This window comes from Pseudophryne corroboree, chromosome 6 (assembly GCF_028390025.1).
Source record: "Pseudophryne corroboree isolate aPseCor3 chromosome 6, aPseCor3.hap2, whole genome shotgun sequence".
Lineage (NCBI taxonomy): Eukaryota > Metazoa > Chordata > Amphibia > Anura > Myobatrachidae > Pseudophryne > Pseudophryne corroboree.
Window position 1 is genome coordinate 81,265,784 of NC_086449.1, and position 18,927 is coordinate 81,284,710.

The 18,927-nt window shown below is 45.1% G+C and overlaps 5 protein-coding genes across 5 annotated transcripts; 3 read left to right on the forward strand and 2 right to left on the reverse strand.

Annotated features, from left to right (window-relative positions):
• Positions 1-569: 569 nt before the first annotated feature.
• On the reverse strand, positions 570-962 carry LOC134934318 (histone H2A type 1-like). The gene has a single exon (XM_063929778.1). It carries the CDS (start codon positions 960-962, stop codon positions 570-572), a length of 393 nt encoding a protein of 130 aa, XP_063785848.1.
• A 301-nt stretch (positions 963-1,263) lies between these two features.
• Positions 1,264-1,739, forward strand: LOC134936354 (histone H2B 1.1-like). Its single transcript, XM_063931360.1, has one exon. It carries the CDS (start codon positions 1,308-1,310, stop codon positions 1,686-1,688), a length of 381 nt encoding a protein of 126 aa, XP_063787430.1. The 5' UTR covers positions 1,264-1,307; the 3' UTR covers positions 1,689-1,739.
• Positions 1,740-3,139: 1,400 nt separating this feature from the next.
• Positions 3,140-3,451, forward strand: LOC134934319 (histone H4-like). The gene has a single exon (XM_063929779.1). It carries the CDS (start codon positions 3,140-3,142, stop codon positions 3,449-3,451), a length of 312 nt encoding a protein of 103 aa, XP_063785849.1.
• A 1,159-nt stretch (positions 3,452-4,610) lies between these two features.
• Positions 4,611-5,600, reverse strand: LOC134936357 (histone H1C-like). Its single transcript, XM_063931362.1, has one exon. The coding sequence runs from the start codon at positions 5,425-5,427 to the stop codon at positions 4,762-4,764; it is 666 nt and encodes a 221-aa protein (XP_063787432.1). The 5' UTR covers positions 5,428-5,600; the 3' UTR covers positions 4,611-4,761.
• A 12,140-nt stretch (positions 5,601-17,740) lies between these two features.
• LOC134936358 (histone H3) lies at positions 17,741-18,257 on the forward strand. The gene has a single exon (XM_063931363.1). It carries the CDS (start codon positions 17,791-17,793, stop codon positions 18,199-18,201), a length of 411 nt encoding a protein of 136 aa, XP_063787433.1. The 5' UTR covers positions 17,741-17,790; the 3' UTR covers positions 18,202-18,257.
• Positions 18,258-18,927: the final 670 nt, after the last annotated feature.

An 18,927-nucleotide genomic window follows, 5' to 3' on the forward strand; every position in this document is an offset into this window, starting at 1 on the left:
ATCAAGTGTAAGGGAACGTTTTAATAAGGCTCCATGAGCACTTTTCTATGGAAGTAAATGCCTGTAAGGCGGCTCTTTATAGAGTCCTCTACCGAGGAACTTGCCCTACACATCTAGTACCTCCCTTAATGAATCTGGGGGTCAAGCATTTAGCCGTGCAGCTCCGATTCTATGGAACTCACATCCCCGCATAGCTCGAGAGGCCCCCGCTCTAGAATCTTTCATACACACTCATCACTCTCTAAATGTCCATTTAGTATCTCCTGCATAGCTTCCCTGCGCTCCACGGTTTCTGTGCTGTATTGTATTAATTTAATTTGTTTAGCGCTATAAGTCCTATTGCAGAAAGAACATTATGGAAATAACATTGCTCTACTGCTTGTTACACGCAAGGGTCTGATTTACTTCCCGTCAGAAGCACGCCAAGTACGATACTCGCACCTTTCCCGCTAAACAGCGGGCTACTTACTCCCACATGTACAGCATATCATGAATCAGCTCTTTGGGGTCAGGGTGGGTGGCTCTGAAAAGAGCCTTTGTGTTGCGGGGAAGAGTATCTAGCAGTGAAATCACTTGCTCTTAGCTGGTTTGTGGCTCTCGGTCTTCTTGGGCAGCAGCACGGCCTGGATGTTGGGCAGAACGCCTCCCTGGGCGATGGTCACCCCACCGAGCAGTTTATTGAGCTCTTCGTCGTTGCGCACAGCCAGCTGCAGGTGGCGGGGGATGATGCGGGTCTTCTTGTTGTCGCGGGCGGCGTTTCCGGCAAGCTCAAGAATCTCAGCCGTCAGGTACTCCAGTACTGCGGCCAGATACACCGGGGCACCGGCTCCCACACGCTCCGCATAGTTTCCCTTCCTCAGCAGACGGTGAACTCGACCGACTGGGAACTGGAGACCGGCCCGGGATGAGCGAGTCTTTGCCTTAGCACGGGTCTTGCCGCCTTGTTTCCCTCTTCCAGACATGCTTGCGAGGTTCAATGAGATAAAAGAGTCTCTCTTTCAACAGAAACACTGAGAGAAATGTCTCTAAAACACCGCCCTCCTCTTACATATATACTCAGAAGCGACATGCTGCTTGCTCTGTGATTGGTCTGCTTACAAGCTAAACAATGCAGCTCAACTTCATCCACAGACCAATCCGCAAAAAGAAGAGTGGGGTTACGATGCCTACCAGTGTCACATGACACTTCTACCCAATAGTGTAGCTTGCATTGGTGATGCCTCGTTTGCATAAGCTGCCTATAAATAAAACAGATGTGTGAGATGACCGCACAGATTTTCTTCATTGTGTCGAAGAGATCCTAAAGAATGCCTGATCCAGCAAAGTCTGCTCCGGCGCCTAAGAAAGGCTCTAAGAAAGCGGTGACCAAGACCCAGAAGAAGGATGGGAAGAAGCGTAGGAAGAGCAGGAAGGAGAGTTACGCCATTTACGTCTACAAGGTGCTGAAGCAGGTGCACCCTGACACCGGCATCTCCTCCAAGGCTATGGGCATCATGAACTCCTTTGTCAATGACATCTTTGAGCGCATTGCTGGGGAAGCTTCTCGCCTGGCTCATTACAACAAGCGCTCGACCATCACCTCCCGGGAGATCCAGACCGCCGTACGCTTGCTGCTGCCGGGAGAGCTGGCCAAGCACGCCGTGTCCGAGGGCACCAAGGCTGTTACCAAGTACACCAGCGCCAAGTAATCACCCCCTTCTCTGACCCACATCAACACAAAGGCTCTTCTAAGAGCCACCCACCTCCTCTCTAATCGGGCTGAAACTATGATGGGTATTATATGTGCTACTTGCAAATCTGCCTTATTGTATCTCCGCTTCCATGAACTGTATATTCACTTCCAAACTAAAGCGGGGTCATATAGTCATCATATTACAGATGTCAGCATTAGTGCTTACATAAAGCAATCCATAGAGCAGTGACTGCCCGTGTAGCTGCTGCAGAACTAGAGAATTATTGTATCTTATTCCAATGTTACAAAGTATCAGTAGATTGTAGCAATTGGTCCCGTTGTTCGTATCACTTTGAATCTCCTATAAACACAGTTGCTAAAAGGTTGTTTGTCTTTCAAGATGCCCTGTGTAGAATGCTATTGTTACTGTATCACTGCACGTGTAACACCGGGATCCAATCTCCGGTATCACTGCAGGTATATTGCACCGAATCCATTATAAGACATCAGGTTCCGTTTAGCTGCATTTAATGAAAGGAGATCTTTATGATCGCACAATACAATGCTGGCTTAGGTACACGTGCCAGCTGTGCTCCCTATAGTAACAGAGATACAGGGGGTGGCTGAGCAGCAGTGTTCCGGAGCGGGACTGGCTGAGTGCAGTATCAGCGGCGCTCATTATTACAGGGAGAAGAGAGACCGAAGCGCAGAGCTGACACTCAGACCGAGCCCGGGACAGACGTTACACTGACCAGCCAGAAGCGGCATGTCATTGGAGTGATTTTGTTTTGTCCCGCCGAAATCTGTTCGACTCATTGGTCCATTTTGAATTTTCATCCTCCAATCCCAATGAGGTTGTGCAAGTCACTTATTATATACCTATTATTTATCTGGACAATATATAATAATGGATATTAAAACGGTTAAATTCTAAATGTTTTTTTTTTTTTTTACTTCAATAAAAATAAGTCTATGAACAACAGTGTGCTAAATAAAGTAATCTATTATATAAAATAAATTATAGTGCAGTGCTAATATATATATATATATATATATATATATATTATACGTTATGCTGTCCTATATTTATGACATTTCATTTTTTCTGATTTGCTATTTCTCAGTCGTCATCTATATCATCTGTTATGAGCCTTATATCAAATGTTGGGACGTTGATAAGAATGGGACTCAGTATGGATAATATTACATTGTATCTTAGGTTGAATATTATGTTGTACCAAGTACTGGAATTGTATGGGAAAAAAGATCTTAGATAAGTGTAACTTTATATTGCGTATACATCTTATGCCCCTAATCTGATGGTAAGGCAGTGACTTTTTAACATCTAATTATAGCCATGACTCCGCCTCTCAAAGTGCTCAGTCACCCATCAGGTCCGCTTACCTCTTTCTAAAGAGCAACCGAAAATGGGTTGCCTCATATTTCTTTGTCGTTAGCTATTGAATAATGTCTGGAAGAGGTAAAGGAGGTAAGGGGCTCGGAAAAGGAGGCGCTAAGCGCCATAGGAAGGTGCTGCGGGACAACATCCAGGGCATCACCAAGCCTGCCATCCGCCGCCTTGCCCGGAGAGGAGGCGTGAAGCGTATCTCCGGCCTCATCTACGAGGAGACCCGCGGGGTGCTGAAGGTGTTTCTGGAGAACGTGATCCGGGACGCCGTCACCTACACCGAGCACGCCAAGAGGAAGACGGTCACCGCTATGGATGTGATCTATGCTCTCAAGCGCCAGGGCCGCACTCTGTATGGCTTCGGAGGCTAAACACCGAGGCGCATCTAATACCATCACCCGCACACAAAGGCCCTTTTCAGGGCCGCCCATCTCTTCTACGAAAGATCTGTAACCCAACGTCTCTGTGTAGTGCTGTACTCTGACTATAAGCCGGGTCCTAGTACTTAATCGTTCCCTCACATTAGGCACACCGCTAGTGGTTGCTGTCTTTATTTGGAGTGATGATGAAAGGACCGGGCCAGTATTTTAGTGAGCTTATGCCCAAGCTGGCCACTACTAATGTGTAATGTTTATGAATTCTTGCAGTGGGTGAGACGTGAGTAGATTTGTCCTAGAGGTACCGCCATGATCCTTTGTTTCGAAGATGGCACAACACACTGTCGGTGGCTGACTAGTTCTAAGCTGTTGGACACAAGTTTTTTTTATGAAGGACAAACTAAGTATTCACTAGGAAATCCATGTTCTCTTACAGCTTAGCTTATCGGCGGAGTTTTTGAAAAATGTATCCGCTCTTCTTTAAACCAATCGGTGGAGGGGGACATGCTTACTTCTACCAATCAGCGCAGCTCAGCTTATATGCAAATTTGATGAAAGCAGCCAGGTTACATAATTCATTTTTTGGGGGGACAATGCCTGGGAGAGGTAAGGGGCTCGGGAAAGGAGGCACCAAGCGCTGCAGGACTACATATCATCCAGGGCACCACACAGCCTGCCACCCGCCGCCTAGTCCATAGAGGGGTCCTGCAGGCTTTGAACGTTAATTAACTAATTTAAGGGTCTCCTACATTAATCCAGAAACGAGCTATAGGAACAGGCTGTATTTTCAAGGGAGGCATTTTTTTTTTGTAGCAAACAATTATACCTTTTCCGGGTACCTCGCAGTCTGTACATCACCGGGAATGGCGTGCAGAACACGCGGTGCTGTTCCTTACACCAGACTGTACGACCAAGTACACATAAAACAACCATTCAGCTACTACGGGCGGCTGGAGTTAGAAGAACCCGACACTTTAGTGTATACGTTCCCGATCTATCTGCAGATTTAACAGATAACTGCATTTAGTCCCGCTCCCCTGCATATCCCACTTATGCAGTGACTGCATGGGGCAGAGTAGATGGGCCAAGTGGTCCATATCCTGCTATCAAGAGCTATGTTTCTAGGACTGATGTGTAAGGGACAAACTAGATATTTCTGCCACATGTAGCGACTTCTTCACTACAGTTTTTATTTAGTCCCCCAATAGATCACATCGTGCGCCTACAGCTCTGCCGAGACAGGGTGGGTGGCTCTGAAAAGAGCCTTTGGGGGATAACAAGGAAGAGAGGCTGCGGCTTTACAATCACTTCTTGGCCGCAGCTTTCTTAGGCTTAGCTGCCTTCTTGGCCGGGCTTTTTCTGGCTTTTGGCTTCGCTGCCTTCTTGTCCGGACTCTTGGCAGCTTTGGGCTTCGCCGCCTTCTTGGCGGGACTCTTGGCCGCCTTCTTAGGCTTCACGGCTATAGGCTTCTTTGGGCTTTTGGCAGCAGCCGCTGTAGCGGGTTTCTTCACCTTTTTCGGGGTCTTGGCTGCACTCGGAGCCTTCTTGGGCTTCTTCGGGGATTTGACCACTTTCTTCGCTGCAGGTTTCTTGGGCTTCAGGGACTTCTGGGCGGCCTTCTTGCTTTCCACTTGTTTCTTATTGAGCTTGAAGGAGCCGGAAGCGCCGGTACCTTTCACCTGGGTGAGAGTTCCTTTGGTCACTAATCCTTTCACCCCCACTTTGATGCGGCTGTTGTTCCTCTCCACATCGTAGCCTCCGGCAGCCAGAGCCTTCTTCAGGGCGGCAAGAGAAACCCCGCTGCGCTCTTTAGAGGCGGCCACGGCTTTTACGATCAGCTCGGAGACGCTGGGTCCAGAAGACTTGCCGCTCTTCTTTGCTCCTCCAGCAGCTTTCTTCGGCTGCCTCTTCTTTTTGGCTGCGACCTCTGATGGAGGAACAGCGGCGGCGACGGGGGCAGTTTCCGCCATGTTTGCAGAACTTAACTTTAATCAATAATACTACAACGCCCGGTGTTGACTCACGTCTTTTATATACACTGCCGGCTGTGCTGTGATTGGCTGCCGAGAGTGAGGTGTTCTGTGCTCCCATTGGCGGAATGAGCAGCCGTGTAAACTCTTCCCTGTCTGAGTGTACGGGGGAATCTGCTCTCACCTTGTGTTTCCCTAGCGCAGAAAAACAGTCTTTTATAGGGCATGAGGTGAGCGGCGAGCTGGCTCTCTGCACCACACCAGTACTCCAAGGTCTCCCCTAACCCTTTACTGTCATTGCTAGCCTATGCGCTGTGAAGAGTGCCGGGAATAGCCCCTGTCAGCTCACCTAGACCAGGCATGATCTGGCTGGCGTGTAATACATCTTTTCTGCGAAGCGAAAAATGTCTCATCGGGCACTTTTCTCTCCCCCAGGCACTACACCGAACAAAGGTGGCTGGGGCATAATCAGTGCAGAGGATGCCGCATTTTGAAAGACATAAAGGTGATGTGTGGGATGCTGTACACCCGGATGGATAGCACAGGCAGGTTGCCCCACAAGGTATTGGCACTCCTGTCTGGGAACTCTAGTTACTTTGACTAAATAAATAAAAGAAAGATATCTGGCGTGCATAATCAGCTTCAGAATAATCCTGCCGGCCTGAGATTCTCCATGTCCTGAAAAATGCTGGTGGCGTTTTCTCCACATGTTCTTATAATGATCCATATAGACATTGATGCATATCTATGCATCTTAAGTGTGTCAGTAGGTGGGCTATGGGGTCCCGTTCCCATTGATAGGAGACTGATATTTTTAAAAGAGGACATGGGAGCAATAGGGTGAGACCATAGGAATAAAGGGTACAATATCTGGAGACGGGAGAAATAAGGAGACGAGGAGTGGGAGATCAGAGGAGCAAAAGGAACAACAGAGGGAATCGGTATGAATAGTGATACAAATAAAAGGAGACAGTAATAATATGGAGAATAATAAGGGTACAGAGGGAAAAATGGAGAGGCAGAAATATGGGGATACATAAGGGGACCTCTAAGGGTAGTGGCAGGTGGAAGGAATGGATGAAAGGAAGAGAAACAGGGGGAAAATAAAGGTGAATGGGTAAAGATGGCAACAGGAAACAAACGGGGAGATGGGAGAGACAAGGGGAAAATCGGGGGAGACGTGATGGAACACGGGGGAGGAAAAGGAAGAACAAATAGGAGAAGATAGGAAGATGTTGAAGAATTATATGCTCACAATAGTTATGCGGAATAAAATTTAAATGACGTAGCTTGTTAAAAAAATAACTAGCTGAGAGGAGAGGATCGACATTGAGGAATGGAAGGCAAATGGAGATGGAAGCGGGTTCTTGAAAAATACCGATGACTACTAACTGGAGGGCGTGTGCCAGCAGCAAGTACCATCCAGGTCTCACTCTCTTCCCCAACCCATGATTGCATGCTGGAGTTGTGATCTAGAGCATTGAGAGTCTCCAGAGCAGGTAGGGAGAACACGGAGCTAGACCTGGGCCACTACTAGGGATTTCTGGGGCCCCAAGGATGGTAGAAACAAAATAGAAATAAAAGCTGACCCATAAAAATATTTTTTTTCCAATACTTTTAATGTTTATTTTTTTCAAGAACATGTAAAATGGATATAAAAATAAATAAATATATCTGCATAAAGAAAAAGACAGTAACTAAAATAGAACAATAAGTGGTTGATTTTACGTACAGGGACTATTGTATCTGAAATTAGTCTCCACTGAGCAGATGAAAATCCCCTTTGTACAATCCACATACAGTACACAGCAGCTTTATATTCTCTTCATGCAGTTTCCCGGATACATAAGCTTTAGCTTGTGGTCTAAGTTGATACTTTCACAGATTGTATCCAAATGTTTCAATGGAATAGTTACAATTGAATAATACTGTTTCCCATTAGTATCATATCGTTTCACACACGCAGAAGTTCTGTTCATACTCCATTCTAAAGCTACCGTACTCACCATACGGTAGCGATGACCTAATATGATTAATGTATTAACGTTTTAAAAATGAAATCATCATTATTATTTTATGCCATAGACAGTGTTTTTGACATATGTAGTTGTGACTTTTCTTATTTTTATTTTTATGTATATCTGCATTCATATTAATATCTCCCTGGAATTAGTGAGTATAGTTTGCAAGTACATACAATGGTATTTACTGTTTCCTATTAGTATAATAGTTTCCAGCACATTCCGAATTTCTGATTATACTCAGATCTAAAGCTTCTCAGAGGCAGTACGGATGGTGTAATGGTTAGCATTACTTCCTCACAGCACTGAGGTCATTAGTTTGATTCCCACCATGGCTCTACTGTAACTGTGTGGAGTTTGTATATTCTCCCTGTATTTGCATGGGTTTCCTACGGGTACTCCAGTTTTCTCCCACAATCCAAAAATATAATTAATTGAGTCCCAATAAAAATTGTTTAAGTGGTGCATGTGGTAGGGAATATATATTGTAAGCTCCACTGGGGCAGGGACTGATGTGAATGCATGTAGTGTAGTGATGTAGTGCAGTGGATAGGGGAATGTAGTGCAGTAATGAGGTGTTATGATAAAGTGCAATGTGTGGGGACACACAGGGGGGAATGTAGTGAAACACGCCGCTGATGGGGTATGTGACGCAGAGGGCATTTGGATCACATAGGGGGATGTTGTCCAAAATATCCCTCTTTTTTCTAAATTTTTGATAATGTGATTATTTTAGTCTTAGGGGTTTTTTTTTTTTTTATATATTTTTATTTTATTATTATTAATATTACTATTGTTATTATTAATAATAACATTTTTTATAAACAAATTTTGGGGAGGGGAATCACTGCTTTTTCCCTGGTGGCGAAAATCCTAGTTTCGGCCTTACCCTTAGTAATAGGCTTCATGCTGCCCAATACCGTTACATCAGTATGAGACATTAAACCGGTTTTTCCAGTACCAGGGCCTTTGCTTTGTATAGATTCCCCAAGAACAAGCCCCAAAACTCGGGGAAACTGTTCCTCTTTTCACCTGGGTGGCTCCATACCAGCTGGGAAAGTGCTCCAGGGAAGTTGCCTAGCAATGTCCGATAATTATGGCAATGCTGGCCATTTTGAAGGCCAAGTAGTCTAAACATTGAACCAGTTTCAGTTCCCTAGCAATGTCGGGTAACCATGGCAACAGTGGCCATTTTGATGGCAAATTTGATTTAAGCATGACAACCAGTTTCTGTTCCCTGGCAACAGTTCGGCAACCATAGCAACATATACGTTATGGTAAGAACTTACCATTGATAACAGTATTTTTCCTAAATCCACAGGTTTCACAGGATACATTGTTATATGGTTGAGCGACAGCGGTTCTTACACTAATCGGTCAAAGCTTTTTGGCCTCCCAGCATGCAGTGGACCCGTCCATATATCCTCGCCTCCTGGGTCAGGTAAATCAGTTGTTTTCCAAAGCTTAAGGCAGGAGCATCATGTAGAGCACTAATCAGGCGAGAAGACCACACATGCACAAACTCCCACCCTTCCGTACAAGAGGGAAGAGTTTAGTGAGTAAAAGGATCCTCAAATCAGGTGCGTCAAGGTGGGATATCTGTGGACATAGGAGAAATACTGTTATCAATGGTAACTTATTACCATAACTTATATTTCTCCTGCAGGGTCCACAGGGTATCTACAGGATACATTGGGATGTCCCAAAGCAATTTAGTGGTGGCAACGCTCCTGATTAGACAGGAGAATACTTGGCCCAAATTCAGCATCCTGAGAGGCAAAGGTATCCACAAGCAAAATGTCTAATGAATGTGTTAATGGAAGACCATGTGGCTATCTTACATATCTGTTCTGCTGAAGCACCATGCTGTGCTGTCCATGATGGACCTACTTTACGAGTAGAGTGAGCAGAGACATTATCCGGAAACAGGAGATCAGCCTTCGAATATGCTTCTGAAATCGTCATCCAAAGCCACCTCGCCAGTGTCTGCTTATCAGCAGGCCACCCTCTCCTATGAAATCCGTAGAGAACAAAGAGATAATCTGTCTTTCTGATAGCACTGGTACGATCTACGTAGATCCTTAAGGCATGGACAATTTCCAACGATGCATCTCCCGCAGATAGGTCTGGCCCCTGGAAAGCCGGGACTACAATTTCTTTGTAAAGGTGGAATTTAGACACCACCTTAGGAAGATACCCAGATTTAGTTCTGAGAACCGATCTATCTGGATAAAAAATGAGAAATGGAGGACAAAATAATAATGCGCCAAATGCTGAAACTCTTCGAGCTGAAGCCATAGCCAGAAGAAAGAGAACCTTAGCTGTCAACCATTTAAAATCTACTCTTTTAAGTGGTTCAAATGAGGCAACTTGAAGGGCCTTTAGAACTAAACTTAGATCCCAAGGCACTGTAGGAGGAACAGAGGGACGTTGAATGTGCAGCATTACCTGGAAAAAAGTGTGCCCATTCTGTAGGTTGGCAATTTTCTTTCGGAACCATACAGTTAGTGCTGACACCTGCACTCTCAAGGAAGCCACCCTTAAACCAGAAGGAATGCTAGGATTCTGGAAATTCTGAAAGACCTGGGGTCAAGTTTCCGTTCACTGCACCATTGAATATAGGCTTGCCATATTATGTGATAAATGCGAGCTGAGGAGGTTTTCCTTGCTCTAAGCATTGTTTGAATTACCTGTTGAGAGAATCCTTTTGACTTCAGGATGGAGGTCTCAAGAGCCACGCCATCAAAGACAGTCAATCCAGATGTCTGTGATGGCAAGGCCCCTGAATCAGTAGATCAGGATGTTGAGGTAGTAGGAATAGAGCATCCATCGACATCCTCTGCAGATCTGTGTACCAATGTTTTATGGGCCAAGCCGGAGCTATTAGTATAACGGCACTTTTCCTTTTTATTATTATTATTATTATTATTATTATTATTATTACTACCGCCACCAGTTTTTTATATAGTGTACACATATTATTATTATTATTATTATTATTATTATTATTATTACCAGTTATTTATATATTATACATATATTTTGCAGTGCTTTACAGAGCATATTTAGCCATATACATCAGTCCCTGCCCCAGTGGAGCTTGCAATCTATAAACCCTATCACATGTACACACAGACACACATTCACACTAGGGTTATTTTTTTTCTTTGTTGGAAGCCAATTAACCTACCAGTATATTTTTGGATTGTGAGAGGAAACCGGAGTACCCGAAGGAAACCCATGCAAGTACGGGGAGAATATACAAACTCCACACAGTTAGGGCTATGGTGGGAATCGAACCCATGACCTCAGTGCTGTGAGGCAGTAATGCTAACCATTACACCATCCATACTTTTACCTTTCTCACCACCCTGGTTAACAGGGTGATGGTAGGAAACACATAGGCCAGACGAAAGTCCCATCTCACTGACAGGGCATCCATCTTCCTTGGTCCACTGCACATAGAAGCAATTTCTTCCTGACACTGCTCCCCAGCCCTGAAGGCTGGCATCTGTTGTCAGAATTTCCCAATCTGATATCCAAAAGGGTCTCCCTTTGTCCAGATGGGCTGTCTGTAGCCACCAGGCTAATGACCTCCTTCCTTCCAGAGGAAGAATCATAGTCTGCATTTTTGTTGTCTGATGACCCCATTCCACTTGGTAAGGATCCGATGTTGCAGAGGTCTTGAATGGAACTGAGCATACTCTACCATGTTGAAAATTGACACCATTAGACACATCACACACATTGCTGCGAGAATTTATACTCTTCGACAGTGTAGAAGCTCCTGGATCCTTTACTGAAGTTTGGATATTTTTCTCAGAAGTAAAATTACTCTCTGAAGGCTCAAATCCAATACAGCCCCAAATGAGTCATCCGTTATGACGGAACAAAAGATGATTTTGCCCAATCTATGAGCCAACCGTGCTTCTGCAGACACTCTATTGTATGTTGCAGATGACACAGAAGCAATACCTGAGACTGTGCCTGGATTAAAAGATCGTTGAGGTATGGAAATATTCTTATCCCCTGCTGGCGGAGATAAGCTACCTGTTATGCACACCAGTGCCTGCAAGAAAGTACTGGTGTCAGAACTGTTATGCACTCCAGTGTCTGCAGGAATGTACTGGTGTTTGAACTGTTATGCAAAACAAATGGACTCACAGACAAACTGGGGAATATGACATAACGTACACAGAAGGTGATAGGGTAACAAAATACACACAAAGTGAACAGAGAAGCCCAGAGGCTAAGGAACTGGGTATCTCCCTTGTATTAGAACTGCTCAGATAGAAAAAGCAAGATGTTGTGTTTTAATACGTAAAGAACCCGAAATGCTGTTGCTAAGGGCAACAGCAAAACCCTAAAGGGTTACCAACGGGTGTGGCAGTAAACTCCTTGGTCAGAGATGGAATGATAGACACAAGGAGAGTCTCCACAATCTTAATTCTCACTTGCAGTGCACAGGTTTTAGCTTACTGCCACTAAACTGACCCCTGACACCTAGCACAGTGAGACAGGATTAGACAGGCAAGTCTTAGAATGCAGCCGCAAACTTGCTAAGTTCACAGAGTAGTAACAGAACCCCAGCAAGCTAAATGACTGACTCCAGTCTTACTGCTAGGTCTGGATTGGCAGAGTGTAATACCAAATCCCCAGGCCTATTTGCAGTAAGCAACAAACAAATACAAAGCTACACAGTACTGGCTAACTTTCATGAACTGACTAACCAACAAAGATTCAGCAGCATCTGCTTACTCTGAAAAGAGGCCTTATAAAGCAGGTGCTGTCCACGCCCCACTCAGACCTCACAGACTGTGAGCACAAAAACCAGCACCGGATCCCCTGCCGTGCACAGAGCCTATAACCACTGCACAGCAAAAGACCCGAACCGGAGTATCAGCTGCGCTCAGGTTACTCCACTAGCACTTGTCTCCCGGTTGCCATGACGACGTGGCAGCACAGGGCAGGAGACCCTAACACTACCATAATCACCACATTTTTGGTGAATACTCTGGGGGCTGTGGCCAGACCAAATGGCAGAGCCTGAATCTGAAAATGCTGTTGGAGGATAGCGAATTTGAGATAGCGCTGATGGGACAGAGCTATAGGAACATGCAGGTAAGGATCCTGTATATCCAGGGATACCATAAAATCCCATGGTTCCATAGCCAAAATGATGGAATGTAAGGTCTCCATATGAAACCGAGGTACCCAAATGTATTTGTTCAGCATTTTTAGATTGAGTGTGAGCTGGAACGACTAGTTCAGCTTCTGGACTAAAAACAGGTTGGAGTAGAAACCCTGTCCTTGTTGTGCAGGAGGAACAGGAATGATTACTCCTGACTGAAGCAATTTCTGAACTGCCTCTTGCAAAACCCTGGCCCTCGTTTCTACCAAAGACAGGCTGGTACAAAAAAAAAAAAACCTTTGAGGAGGGTTTTTCCTGAAAGAAAACGAATAACTGGGAGACACCGCTTCTTGCACCCAGGCATCTGTGGTAGACTGCTGCCAGATTTGTGCAAAATGAATAAGTCGGCCTCCCACCCTGGGTTCCCCCAGGTGGAGGCCCGCACCATCAGGCTGATGGCTTATCTTTTTTGTATTCTGAATCAGCTTTCCAGGTGCGTAGCTAAACTGCTCGGTGAGCGGCTAATTTTGAGGCTGATGTTTGAGAGGCAATAGTACCCATATCTAAGGCTGCTTCTTCCAAGAATATTGCAGCCTGTTTGATATGTGTCACATGGGATTTTTGCTCTCTGGATGTCGTTGAAATTTCCCCTACCAATGCATCTTGCCAGACAGCCACTGCTTTAGCCATCCAGGCTGAGGCCATGGCTGGTCTAATGATTGCCCCAGACAGGGAAAAAAAAGTTGTTGTTTTTTAGCAAACCATCTACTCTCCTATCCGTGACATCATTTATTGATGTTGAAGGCAGAAGTAATGTAGATTTTTGCACTAAGCGAATCACATGCATATCTACTTTAGGGGCTACCTTTCTCTTTAAACAGTCCTCAGTCAGAAAAGGGTAATTGGAATTCCATTTCCTAGGAATTCTAAATTTCTTACTGGGCATAACCCAAGCCTCTTCCATAATTTCCGTCAGCTGTTCTGATCCAGGAAACTCAGTCTTACCTGTTTTGGGACGTTTAAATAAAGGTGCCTTGGATTTTAACACAGTATATGTTGATTCTTCTAAGGATAAAATGGATTTCATTGCAGTAATCAACTCAGATATGTCCACTGAGCTGAGACCTTCTTCCTCATCCTCATATTCAGAACCAGAGTGTAATGAGTCTTCGTCCTCTGATGAGTCCTCATCTGAAACATGTGTAGACTCTGAAGATGTTGTTTTGTGTCTAAATGATTTACTTACCACTGGCTTTTCAGCCTGTTTCTGTTGAGAGGCTACTGCTTCCCCTGTGCTGCACATATAATAGTGCAACCTATCACCGGTACAGAAGTTGGAATTATCCACTCAGCTATACTGGATAATGTCCTGTGCAAACATAGCCCATGGTGGATCAACTTACACCTGCATCTGCCTTGAATATTTCAAGAGACCTTGGTGAAAGCTAATACAGTTTGCACACAACCCATCTTGAACCAGATCCTGAGATGTTAACCCAGCTTTACATGACAAACATGATATGAGTGTTGGTGCTGATGTGAGTGTGTTTTCCTCACCTTTTCTGCTCTAAGACATGATAAATAATCAGACAATTTAACAGTGTAATACACAATTTGTGACTGTAATCACTTTAAAATGTGTTAAAGTGACATACAATCCGACCCTACCCTGTTTAGCACCAGCATTGAGGATCAGAGTAAACAGAGAAAACTGACAGAATTTATAGCAAAGTCAGCAATCACACTAACAGTCAGTCACAGATTATACATTAGTATAATAAGCAATATGACCATATATTCAACTACAGGTACAGTTCACGTATGTAGGAGAAACATATTACTGCATTACTTTATAAAAATGCTTTAACTGTATTCAGACGCATAGCAAAAGAAACCACAGTAATATTATCAAACTCATATGCATTATGCCCTTATCCAACTATTTGTACTCAAAGGTAGATAGAGACTTAGGGCCTAATTCAGACATGGTTGCATGCAGGCTATTTTTTGCACTGCTACGACCAGGTAATCGCCACCCACAGGGGAGGTGGGATTGCTGTGTATGGCTGCAAACGCTTGTGCAGAGAGCTGCACAAACAAAAAGTTTGTGCAGTATCTGCACAGCTCAGGACTTGCTCACCCGCTGCAATGATCCTTGCTGGAGCTGATGTCAGGATCCCTCCATGGAAACGGCCGGACACGCATGCGTTTTCCTCAACACTCCCAGAAAACGGTGAGTTGACACCCCCGGACGGCCTCTTCCTGTCAATCTTCTTGTGTTTGCTGCTGCGAATGCTTTCTTCATTATTTTTGTCGCTGCCCAGTGATGGCCATCGCCGGCCAGCAACGCGCCTGCGCATTGCGGCCCCCACGCATGCGCTGTTCAGACCCGATCGCACGGCTGCAAATAACTACAGCATGCGATCAGGTCTGAATGACCCACTTAGTGTTTTATAGCCCCCACTCAGGAGAGCGGGATACAGGGAGACTTACCCCGCTTCCAGAATCGATAAATACGAATGGATCCATATGCTATAAGTGTCCACCGCCGCTCCGTGAAAATATAGTGAACACAGATTGCCAAGTGAACACTGATGCACCAGTCACACAGCCGCTTCAGTTTATGGCAGGAGACTCGGAGGAAACTGGTCGGGAATCGGGGGGAGGGGCGACCAGGGGTGCATCCGTCTCCCCACTGCTGATCTCAAAATTAGGGATCGCAGCCTCATGCTACTCCTGGAGCCTTTGATCCCTAAGGCCTAGCACTTGTGCACTCTCGGTGGCAGCCGCGTCAGCGACTGTTTGGTAGTTTCCCCCAAAAGAGTGCGGCTGTGTCCATGTTCCCCCTCTAAGCGGAACCTATGCCTTACCTTCCTCCCGTGCTCCGGCCACAGCCTGGTAACGTCTGCTGGACTTGCTAGTTTTATCCGACACAGACGCCCGCCGAAACAGCACTGTACTCGTGGGTAAGCGTTGTCGCGACTCGGAGGGGAGTAGTTGGAGTGACTCTTTCTAAGGTACGTATAAGACGCTGTTTAGAAAGATCACTCAGAAAAAAATAGTAAGACTATAAAAATAAAGTAAAAAAGCTTATGGCTGCCAAAAACCAGCAGCCCTTAGACCATGGTCCGGCTCCTGCCTCACCAAACTAAAAACTGATTTGCCTGAGCCAGGTGGCAGGTATATATAGACGGGCCAACTGCGTACTGGGAGCCCAGAAAGCTTTGACCGATTGGTGCAAGATCCGCTGTCGCTCATCCATATCCCAATGTATCCTGTGGATACCCTGTGGACCCTGCAGAAGAAAGTGGCCATTTTTCAGGCCAAGTAGATTAAGCATGACAACCATTTTCGGTTGTCTAGCAATTTCTAGTAACCATGGCAACGGCGGCCATTTTGCTGGCAAAGTTTAAGGAGCAAGACAACCAGTTTCTGTTCCTAAACAGTTTTGCTTGTTTCATTTCTACTCATATTGTACAGTGTAATCCAGGCATGTCCCAACTGCGGCCCTCCAGCTGTTGAGAAACTACACTTTCCAGCATGCCCTGACACAGCTTTAGCATTCTCTGACAGCAAGACTGTGTCGGGGCATGCTGGGATATGTAGTTTCACAACAGCTGGAGGGCCTCAGTTTGGACATGCCTGGTGTAATCCTTTTGACTCTTTATTTTACACCAGTGATGTAAAAGTGTGTGGAAATATAGAAATGGTCGTGTGAACATTTCCAAAATATTTCACAAGGTTTCTCAACAGTTTACTAAAATGTAATTACCCACCGCTCTAAGAAATAAATGCCGTCTGTCCTCCAGTGATGGTAGCACATGCAAGGGGTCCAATAGGTAAGCCAGTAGCCCCTAAGCATCCCACCTGGCACCATGTAGGAGGTAATCACCAATCACCATCTGCCTTAGTATGGATTATTCATTTATAATATTCTCTTCCCTTAGTACTAACTAAATCTCAGTAATAGGTATAGAATTGCATGAGGAGTAATGGACAGTAGCACACCCAACCCCTACACAGATAGAATAAAAGGAGGAGCACTCACTGTAGGTATTCTGTAGTGCACCATAGCATAGTGAGTCATTATTATGACATTACATTTTTATTCTTAATTCCCATACATTCAGGTCACTGAATGTGCATTGTGCTCATAGCAATATAATCCCCTATAAGAGTTTTAAACTCGATTGAACATAATAAAATACACCTTTTGCCAATTCTTAAACAAACAACCCCTTATTTTTTGTTTGTTTGTTTGTTTTTATAAATGGGAAATGAAACTTAACTCATTAAATATGCATTTATAATAATTCAGCTATACAAAAAGAAAAAGTGATTCACTTGTATCTGATTGTTATTTCCACCAATAGCCCATTCATTGCAAACCCTTACACTATCTAGACAAATGTCCTCCTGTGTTCTCCATGTATTGTACTTTGTCTTTCTCAGATTAATGAGATTTGGCTTGTGGTTTTATTTGATACTTTGGTATTGATAGTATCTACTGATGTATTCATAGAATAGTAACAATAGTGTAACACTACTTACTGTTTCACATTAGTATCACATCGTCCCCAATGCAGGCAGAAGATCTGATTATTCTCCGTTCTAAAGCTTCTCATAATATGATAATTGAGATCTACCAGATAAATGTATTCTTAATGCTGTAATATGCAAATGACTATCGTATCGTGAATGTTACTTGGTAAGCAGACATATTAATCGCTGATGTTTTTACTGCAGACATATACTGTGATCTCCCGGACAGTAGAGAGCACAGCTGGTGAGGCACATCTGTCCCCATACGTACTATTCCCGCCGACGGTAGCTATTCACAGTACTGTATGTAATAAGGTTTCTATTTCAAGACTCTTTAGACTTGAGGCTTGTATCACTGCTATGTGTGTGTGTTTTGATTGTCTCCCCTGGCTAGAATGCCAGCATAGACTTCCCGGAATACAGCAATCCTTCTGGCTGAAACGTAATAAAACCTCTAATGGAGACTGATTTTGTTGCCGCACCCGGGAGAAACCCTAAAGTCTTGGAGGGCTTTTTGAAAAGTACTATGCATATGCCTAAGCCAATCAGGATGAAAGGCGCCTTTAACTCATCCAATGACAGCGCAGCACAGTGCATAAATAGAGATGTTAGCGGCTGCTCTCTATATGTATTCGTTTTTTTGCCTTTAGACGTGTTTCGTGAGGAGAGATGGCCAGGACCAAGCAGACCGCCCGCAAATCTACCGGAGGTAAAGCTCCCCGCAAGCAGCTGGCAACCAAGGCTGCTCGGAAAAGCGCCCCAGCTACCGGCGGCGTGAAGAAGCCTCACCGCTACCGTCCCGGGACTGTTGCTCTCAGAGAGATCCGCCGCTACCAGAAATCCACCGAGCTGCTGATCCGCAAGCTGCCCTTCCAGCGATTGGTGCGTGAGATCGCCCAAGACTTCAAGACCGACCTGCGCTTCCAGAGCTCTGCCGTTATGGCCCTACAAGAGGCCAGTGAGGCTTATCTGGTGGGGCTGTTCGAGGACACCAACCTGTGCGCCATCCACGCCAAGAGGGTAACCATCATGCCCAAAGACATCCAGCTAGCCCGCAGAATCCGAGGGGAGAGGGCATAGACACTCGGCACTCCTATACACGCAGCAACACAAAGGCTCTTTTCAGAGCCACCAAATCCTTCTAAACCAGCTGAAGCATAAGTTACACAATGGTGTTTAATTGGACGGATACCACCTCCTTTAGCTCTGCCCAGGCTCCTCGTAGTTAGTAGCCACAAAGCTCACGGCCTATATCCCTTAATTACCCGCACCTTCCTTCCAGCTTGCCGCTGCCCTGGAACAGTGGCGGGAGCCTCCTCAATTCAGCGTGCAGTCAGGGCACAGGGGGCTACTAGTCTTCACCATGAAAGGTTAGAGTTGATCAAGTGTAAGGGAACGTTTTAATAAGGCTCCATGAGCACTTTTCTATGGAAGTAAATGCCTGTAAGGCGGCTCTTTATAGAGTCCTCTACCGAGGAACTTGCCCTACACATCTAGTACCTCCCTTAATGAATCTGGGGGTCAAGCATTTAGCCGTGCAGCTCCGATTCTATGGAACTCACATCCCCGCATAGCTCGAGAGGCCCCCGCTCTAGAATCTTTCACACACACTCATCACTCTCTAAATGTCCATTTAGTATCTCCTGCATAGCTTCCCTGCGCTCCACGGTTTCTGTGCTGTATTGTATTAATTTAATTTGTTTAGCGCTATAAGTCCTATTGCAGAAAGAACATTATGGAAATAACATTGCTCTACTGCTTGTTACACGCAAGGGTCTGATTTACTTCCCGTCAGAAGCACGCCAA